Source organism: Amaranthus tricolor, chromosome 11 (genome assembly GCF_026212465.1).
Source record: "Amaranthus tricolor cultivar Red isolate AtriRed21 chromosome 11, ASM2621246v1, whole genome shotgun sequence".
Classification (NCBI taxonomy): Eukaryota; Viridiplantae; Streptophyta; class Magnoliopsida; order Caryophyllales; family Amaranthaceae; genus Amaranthus; species Amaranthus tricolor.
In genome coordinates, this window is record NC_080057.1 from 14,752,774 (window position 1) to 14,761,997 (window position 9,224).

At 33.8% G+C, this 9,224-nt stretch overlaps 1 protein-coding gene across 10 annotated transcripts; it reads right to left on the minus strand.

Annotated features, from left to right (window-relative positions):
* Positions 1 to 1,678: 1,678 nt before the first annotated feature.
* On the minus strand, positions 1,679 to 6,718 carry LOC130826872 (probable GTP-binding protein OBGM, mitochondrial). Of its 10 annotated transcripts, none has more exons than XM_057692477.1 (8): positions 6,512 to 6,718; positions 6,158 to 6,391; positions 4,159 to 4,227; positions 3,834 to 4,050; positions 3,609 to 3,717; positions 3,403 to 3,485; positions 3,251 to 3,313; positions 1,679 to 3,138 (listed from the first exon to the last, which is right to left on the minus strand). In XM_057692477.1, the coding sequence occupies exons 4-8, from the start codon at positions 3,987 to 3,989 to the stop codon at positions 1,906 to 1,908; spliced, it is 1,644 nt and encodes a 547-aa protein (XP_057548460.1). In that variant the 5' UTR covers positions 3,990 to 4,050; positions 4,159 to 4,227; positions 6,158 to 6,391; positions 6,512 to 6,718; the 3' UTR covers positions 1,679 to 1,905. The 10 variants fall into 10 exon arrangements, with proteins under 10 accessions (XP_057548460.1, XP_057548461.1, XP_057548459.1 ...); XM_057692478.1 differs by having other exon boundaries at positions 4,159 to 4,230; XM_057692476.1 differs by having other exon boundaries at positions 6,158 to 6,403.
* Between the last annotated feature and the right edge of the window lie 2,506 nt (positions 6,719 to 9,224).

Sequence of the window (9,224 nt, forward strand, 5' to 3'; positions counted from 1 at the left end):
ATATATATATATATATATATATAATTCAAATGTTACACAGATCATAATCACACAAACCATGAAACATCAACTTATCTACAACACTAGATAAGAAGAGGCCATGACTTTTGTTCAGTTTACAAATCACCATATATTTCACACAAAAGAAAAACACACATAATTAGAGTTCATATTACATCAGAATACCATCGGTTGTGTTTCTTAATCGCAGGTGCATGGATCGCAGCTGCAGTCATCACCACAGCCACACTCAGTCCTTGCATACATCATGTCCCTGTTTCAAACACGACAAAATATATGTTTAGAGTATATAACATATTTAGGAGCCTTAACCATAACCTAATTTTTAAGTTGAGTTGGTTCTGTGTATGGTATCAGAGCCTACGTGACAAATGGATCACGAGTTCAAATCTACACCACCCTTCAAATCCACACTTCTAGCCCAAAGGCACTCGTGTGAAAGGACGTGTTTGAGTATATAACATATCCTGTAACCTCAACCACAAGCTTAAGCTTTTGGTTGAACTGGTTCTTATACAGTATAAAGATAACCGGCCGGGTTGGTCGAGCAATACACTTGGCATTACAGATAGAAGCATCAAACAATATACCTGTTGCTGCAGTTGCAGCTGTCACCACAGCTGCAGTTGTCGCCACATCCACAGGTTCTTGGAGCCATTTCTTTCAGAGAATGCGAATAACGATTGCTTAGAGAGAATGATTTTAAGAGATGCAGATTTGGATGAACTTCAATGATGAACAATGAACCCCTTTTTATACAACTTTCAAGGGGACTAAACATTTTTTTAATAAATAACAATCATACACGTTTTGTACCTTGGCCTTTCAGTAAGTCAACTTTACCCCCATGAAGATGTAGGCCCTATGGAAGGAAGGAAGGCAAGCAAAGGGCGTGTACATAAAAAGAAAGAACATAAAGCCATTCAACAAATATAGTCACTTATGTCCCACTTGCTACACATTCATTTTAGTCCATCAATAAATTTATCTTATTTTTATTTTTTGAATATATCACCTCCACTTTTACTCTATATATTTCCATTTTTATTTCTAAATACCCCAATACTATTTTTTTGAGACGAAATATCCCAATACTTTACATATTATATAAATATCTTGGTCTTTGTGTCAAAATCAAAATGAGGATAATGCTAGGACGTGACAATTTGTGACACAATCACCATATGGGTCCCACTACACCCACGGGGCACTCATAGGCTTGAACCTACAAACCCATGGGTAATTAGCGTTGATTTGCATACGCATTTGATCAGATTTACTCTTTTTCAAAATTATATGGTATTAGGAGATTTACTCATCAAGTATTATATACAAATCTACAACCCAATCTTTTAGCGATGTGGAATCTTCCTCACATGTGATATATTTCCAACAATTGAATGAGATACCGTATTTTCCTTGCACAAGGCATATGGTCATCAATCATCATTGCATCTATTAAATCCATAAACATTTTGATTTATCAAAATAGATGATTTCAGGCATGAAGCAATGAAGAAAATAAGATTGAAACAATTGACTTGCTCAATAATACTTTGAATAACAAAAATTGAGAATTAACTAATCAAAGTCAAACAACTCTAAACAAATCATCTATATTCCTACTAACTACGTTTGTGTATAAGCAAATATTGATGAAAACAAATCTATTTATTATTTAAATCAAAACTAATCAAAGTCAAATAATTCTGAACAAAACCTCTACATCAAAATATAAAGATGGATAAACATTATGATAGGAAATACGACTTCTTCTGTATAAAAGGACTGGATAGTATAAAAGTTATGTTCCAACTTCTAAACAACTGGCGTCATAAATAAAACTTACTAAAGCTTAAGCCTGTTGGACCAAATCAGATATAACTAATCTACTAATATATTATCTAATCTCAATCTAGACATTTCTCCTCCATTAACAAGAAGTTTTAAGCCAGTTTTTAGGTCCGGTATTCCCTCCTCCAAAACTGCACAAACTGGGTAGATAGGAATGTCGTGCACCCTTCTCCGTAGCTCTTCTAAAACATGCTCTGCACCATCCTCGTCAATTTTATTCGCAATTACTAAAGATGGACGATCTGATAAACCTTCTTGGTAATGCTCCAACTCTATGACCAAATCTTTAAGTTGCTCCCATGGTGGGATTCCTTTGCGGCCGTTAAGTGCCGCAGCTAAATCAATCACATATGCTAAGACTGTTGTCCTTTCAATATGTCGCAAGAACGCATGCCCAAGACCACGATTCTCGTGAGCACCCTTAATAAGTCCCGGGATGTCGGCCACTGATATTGAGAGTTCATCATAGTTTAACTTTCCGATATTTGGTCTCAAGGTTGTAAAGGCATAATTACCTACAACAGGTTTGGCCCTAGAAATCGCACCCAGAAGAGTGCTTTTACCAGCATTAGGCATTCCGACAAGGCCGATGTCAGCAATACTTTTGAGCTCTAGAATCAAACTAGCCTGTGACCCGGACAAACCAAGTCTTATATCAGGATGATCATTATCAAAATTCCCTTGGTTATCATTTCTGCCATTACCGTGACTAGTATCTTTTAGGGTCTTTTTATTGTGTCTCCCAGATGACACACTGCCTAAACCACCTTCACCACCCTGAGCAACCACTATTTGTTGCCCTTCTTCGGTCAATTGCGCAAAATTATATTGAATTTGAATTTCTACCCCATCTTCTTTCAACTCTTCCTCAGACATACCACTGTCAATTTCTAGTTCATCATCCTCAGCTGATTCATTAGTGAAAGCATAGTTCGAGTAACATACATTCTTGCCATGTTTTGACATTAATTTACCATGTGAATGAGAAGTGGGAGAGCAATGTTTAATAGATGATCCAGGAGAAGCATAACACTCGGAAATACCACTCTTATTAGAGGATGAAACATGAGACCTATCCTCTGCCTGATCTATTTCTGATTCTCGTGAACTAGAAGTCGACATCTGATCAGATGCAAGGAAATCAGAAGTAATGGTACCTGGAATATCCCAAGGGTTAGACCCACCAGAAGATGGTTTCTCAACTGTTGAAGGTATTTCTCCCTCCACCAAATGGATAACAGTACCAACAGGTACTTGCACAACCTGCAGCAAAAGATTGAGCCATCAATTTGCCCAAACCCAAATATAGAGACAGTATTAAATAAACATGACCATTATACAAAAGAAAAATAGGAAAAAAATCATCTATCATTACCTTGTCTTTTCCACGGTTACCAATCTTATTCTTTGAGGCGCCATGCCCACCTCTTTCCCCAATCTACAATCCAACACAATTGTAGGCATCAGTATTGGATCAGTCACATTAATAGCATTGTAGCTCATATACATCAAATATCACATACATACAATGTGATGCTGCAGACAACGGAAATCCCAAACTGCAGATGTGCACCGTAGAATCACATCACCACCTCTTCCACCGTTCCCACCTGTCGCAATGAATTGAAATAACTATAATGTTATCAATTGAACTCAAAAGATACTTCCAATAGAAAATATCAGCACTATCCTCAATAACCAAGACATTTGAGAAGGGGTTAAAGTGTACCTACCATCAGGCTTGCCAAAGCGATCATTTCGACTACGATGCAAGCTGGCATTGCCACTTCCACCATCGCCTCCTTTGACATGCAACCTAAAGCGGTCAATCATTCGCCTCTCCTATAAAATATTAGCATCCCTAATTCAAGTATAGGCTTAAAAGAACCATAAGACGAAATAGCTTCTTTCTTTGCATATAAACACTATTAAAAAATCCAGTGAGATAAGCTAGAAACCTGCAAAGGAGTAGCTTTTGACTTCTTCCCAGGACCATTAGAATATAAAGAATATGACAAAAGAAGCCTCAGTGATGTCAAAGGTTTGCTTAAAGATCCTTCTTGATGAAGGTACCTTGGTATGCATAATAATCTCCTTGTTACTAACATCTCCATGTATCAACAAACCGCAAATCCAGATGTCAGTCTTGTCTATCCCACCATTTTAGCCAGTTTTCTTTACATAGAAAAAAGATACTAACAAGATTTTAAACGCAATATAACAAATGCTCTGAGTTAAAATAATGGTTCTGAGATCTCTGCCATAACTCCATATTCTCCTTACCGAACTCAATTATTTCCTTCTTGAATGAGATTCAGTTCCAACTCTTCCAATTTTCAGTTGGACACATCACTGCTTCAAAATTCAGATTAGAAGAAATCATATAAAAAGCTGGTAAGAGTGGTGGCAAGTAATAAAAGTGTTAGTAAATGAGACCTTTAGTCCCCTCATTAATAAGTTCATATATTAAATAGATTAATTAAAAGATACATAAGTAGTTAGAGAAGTTATTGGTAGTTGAAAGGCCAAAGTTGTGATTATTCATTGAATACATTTATTAGTTAGTATTTTTGTTCCCCTAATATAAATGGTGCTATATTCATCATTTTGTAAGACAACCATAAAAAGCTATAAACTAGCAAAATATATATTTATCTCCCTTTATCTCTCCCCTAGCGTATTCTCATAGATCTCACTACTTCACCTAATAATTCCCAAGAATTGGTATCAAGAGTCTTAAGTTTTAAGCATCGGTTCCACATATACACAGAAAACCTAAACACATGGCTTCTTACTCTTCAACATCTAGACCTTCAATTAGAATTTAATTCACATTTTCAATTGAGAGAATTAAGATTTTTGGTGTGTCAAAATGAAGACTAGTCTAAAAGACAAAGATTTGGAAAGTAAAAGAAAGTGGTCCTAAGGCAGGAACAATGTTTTCTCAGGAATAACGTTAAAACTGACAACTCCATCAAAGGAGGAGATCATCGAAGATCAATCCTTCAAAACGATGTGACAAATACCATTTTTTCAATAATAGTTATTGCAAGTTCATCCAAAGAAGCATAGTGTACTTTGCAGAGAGTTTCAAAGAAGTGAGAAGATCAAGACAATCAGATTTCAAAACTTGAGAAAGAGATTTTGGAAATATGAGTAAAGAAAACATCAATAATTCCTACACAAGAGTCACAGAAGTAGTCATTCAAATGAAGATATATAGAGATAGATTAAAGAATATATTGTCAACAAAATCTTGACAACCGCGATAGAAGCATATGATAGTGCAAACGCTATGATAGACAGCACAAAGTACTTCTCCACTATAACAATATTAGAGGTGGTAGTCTGACGCGCAGAATGAAGGCTTAAGAAGAAAGAGTAAATAGAAGAACAAAGACGAGTCCAAGGAGCATTTCAAACGAGTCACAAAAAAAACGTTGGAGGTCAAAAACTCTTCTAACTCAAGTTATGTTTAAGGAGGAAATGCAGGTGAAAGTCAAGTTTTCTCCATGTGGAATTGTCATGGGCAAGGTAAGGCCCAGGCCAAACATCTATATGGTATATTCTAGAAGAAGACAAAAACAGTTACAAAAGTGTATTGGTGATACAGTGTTTGGCAATTTTGTTTGACTAAGAATCTATTTTGTTTTCAAACTAATGAGTTGTAAGTGTTAGGCATTCTAGAAAACAGTAACAACTCAAAACTACCAGTTACTTAAATAAGATTAATTTAAACTTATGCGAAAACTTAATACTTATATCAGGCTATTACATCTATAATATAATCAATTACTAATTGACTATATTTCCACTAAATATCCGTCAAAAATTTAAATACTAGAGTTTACAACACTTAAAATATGTAAAGAATTACATTATAAGAAGCATTTGAAATGATTTAAAATATATAAATTTATATAGAAAATTCGATAGCCTTTGTGAATTCGATAAACCAAAATTATTTTTTTGACTTAGAGTCACCCTACAAGGATAAAATCAATATTTCAAATCAACAACTAGGCGACAACCATTTATCAAGTTCATATGTATATCTTGTAACCAAAATTACTTGACAGTATGTAAAAGTATCAACAATAAAACGAATTTTGGATAGTACTTTATTGCAGAAAACGCACAGAACAGAACAAAAATTCGAGCAACACAATCAAACTCATTTTTAAACCAGAAAATACAGCAGCAATTCTTACAATTTACAATATGAATTGAAAACAAAATACTTTATTTTAAACTTAAACATAGATTTAGGAGCATGAGTTACCTCACTCCCGAGGTCTCTTTTACGCCATTGTTAACCAAAACCATTGTATGCATTTCAAACCTCCATGGATGACTACACTTTCACTTGCACAACTTCGAACTCTTTTGAACTCAATTAATTCCTTTAAACACTCATTGACAGAATTTATACCCAATTGAATCAACCAATGAAACCCCAAATCCAATCCCTAGCTTTAAACTTGAATCATAACCCTATTCTTGATTCAACAATAATCTGACAAGAGAACTTCAATCAACCTCAATTAAACCCCATTTGACTATAAATATAAAACTCCCAAATCATAATCAAAACCCTAACTTTAATTTAAAACAAAAGAAGAGAAAGGATTTTTACCCAAAAAGAGGTGAAAGGGGTGGCAGTGGGCAGCTCGGTGGCTGAATGGAGGTGGTCGGCAGCAAGGGCGGGGTGCGGCTGCTGGTGGTGGAAATTGGCGCAGTTGATGATCGACAGGTTGTACAAGCTCGGTTGCCAAGGGTTGGGGTTTTCAAGTTAGCACAGGAAGAGAAATAGGGATTCAAGATTCACCTGGTCTCTTCACCAACTTAAAGCATAATTAATCTCAACATATATTATGGTTAGTGCAAACTTAAGTTAGACTTAACGCCAAATTACATTAGAGTTAAAATCTACTTGCTTCTGACATCATACTAACTACAACTGACTAAAGGCCAACTTAATTCAGACTTAATGGCAACATACGTTAGACTTAAAACCAACTTAAACAATTTTACCTAATTTACATCAGACTAAGTTACATCATTTTTAATCCCAACTTTTATCATTCTTAATGTCAACTTACATAATATATAATACATATCAACTATTTAAAGGCTTCTTTATGACTATTTGATAATACATTAGATTTGATGATTAATACCAACTTACATCATAGTTTATCTCAACTTATATAATGTTTGATGCCAACTTAAGTTAGACTTAATGCAAAATTATATCAGATCTATTTTCTACTTACATCAGACATCAAAACTAACTTCATCTAACTAATGCCAATTTAATTCAGACTTAATGGCAACTTATATTAGACTTAATGCAAACTTAAACAAGATTCATTGCACACTTAATACGCACTTAGATCATACTTGATGCAAACTCATATCAGTCTTAATATAATGAACCGATTTCACAATTGTTGAATTTGATTCCATAACACCAAATAAACACCCTAATTGTCTAAATCAAGAAAAATGATAGATACATCTAGGGATGGTCATGGTCATTTAAGTGTCTAGGTCTTATTTTTTGTGACCCACCGGATCCGGGTCGGATATGTATCTAAAAAATAATTGGCGGGTTCGGGTCCAGGTCCAAGTATTAGAACCCGGACCCGGACCATGACCGTTGTAATTATTAAATTGGCTTACACTATTTTGTGACTTTTGTCTATTAATATCTATGATATATAAATATATGCTAATTAGTACTAAATTAGTATTATATTGTCTTACATTTTTACTATTTTGTGACTTTTCGATTTATATATGTTTATATAAGTAGTATTTAATATTTGTAAAATACGCTACTGACTTACAAAAGGTTCAAATGTGACAAATAAAATAGATTTTTTTAGACCCATTAAGGACCTTAGAGCCATCAGATTCGAAGGCTCTGGGTCTGAAAATTATGGACCCTTAGGGTCCGGATCCGGGTCTGGATCTATAAAAAATAAAAGGGTTCAGGTACGGGTCTGGTTAGACCCGCCCCATGACCATCCCTAATTACATCATTAAAGAAGCACAACTGTTTAAATCAAAGACTATAAATCAATGTTTACATCGTTCTCAAAACACTACTTCTTTCTTACCACGCACTTCTTTACCTTGCTTTTCTTCGCTTGTTTTATTTGCTTTTTTTTTTTTGCCATTCTTTACTTTTAACAAGCCTAAAAATACTATATCACTCACATCAACAATTTGTGCTGGCGTAAGCTTGATTTCTTCTTTACCATTGCACATTAAAAGATGTGGTTTGCAATTGCTATATATAGCTTTGTCAACTTTGTATACAAAATAACAAATTATATAAAATTACAAACACAAAATAAAAAAAAATTCAATAATTGGCATCAAAATGACAGTATTCTTAATGCTGGATTATATCAGAATTAATGCTAACTTATATCAAACCTAATGTCAGCTTACATCAAACCTAATAACCACTTATATCAGACTTCATTCCAATTTATATTAGATTGAATACCAACTTATATCAGACCTAATACCAACTTACAATAGATTTAAATCTAACTTACATTAGACCTAATACCAACTTACAATAGATTTAAATCTAACTTACATTAGACCTAATGCCAGCTTACATCAACTTAATGTCAACGTATATCAAACTCAATGCTAATTTATATTAGACTTAAAATCCACTTATATCAGAATTAATGTCAACTTACATCAGACTAATGCAACTTATAATATAATGTCAACCTATAACATATATAATGTCAACTTATAATAAATATAATCCCAACTTACATCTGATTAAATGTCAATTTACATCAACTTAATGCCAACTTACATTGGACTTGATGCCTATTTATATTAGACGTAAGATCGACTTAATACCCCTCTTATATCAGATTTAATGTCAACTTACATCGGACTAATGCCAATTTATATCAGTTATAATGTCAACCTATAACATATATAATGTTAACATACAACATAAACAATCCTATCTTATATCAAATTAAATGCCAATTTAAATAAGACCTAATGCCAACTTACATCATACTTAATGCCAATTTACATCAAACTCAATGTCAACTTATATTAAACTTAATACCCACTTATATCAAACTTAATACCGATTCAAATTAGATCTAATGCCAATTTACATTATAACTAATGCCAACTTAAATCATATCAAAAACACTATTACACACCGAAAGATTGTAAGTTCATGACTTCATGTTCTAATCATATTCACATTTTCAGCGCAATTGAACTACGAATAATTTTGTTTTAATCCTAACCATTCAGCAGTCCAAAACTTCAACTAAAAATCAAATTGAAAA

Bases quoted from the DNA above. Each gene is read 5' to 3' on its own strand.
- LOC130826872 (XM_057692483.1), bottom strand. From the start codon at position 3,989: ATGGAGATGTTAGTAACAAGGAGATTATTATGCATACCAAGGTACCTT. The intron at 3,718-3,833 runs GTTTCTAGCTTA...AATATTTTATAG, and splicing joins CAAAAGCTACTCCTTTGCAG to GAGAGGCGAATGATTGACCG. The intron at 3,486-3,608 runs GTAGGTACACTT...TCATTGCGACAG, and splicing joins TCGCTTTGGCAAGCCTGATG to GTGGGAACGGTGGAAGAGGT.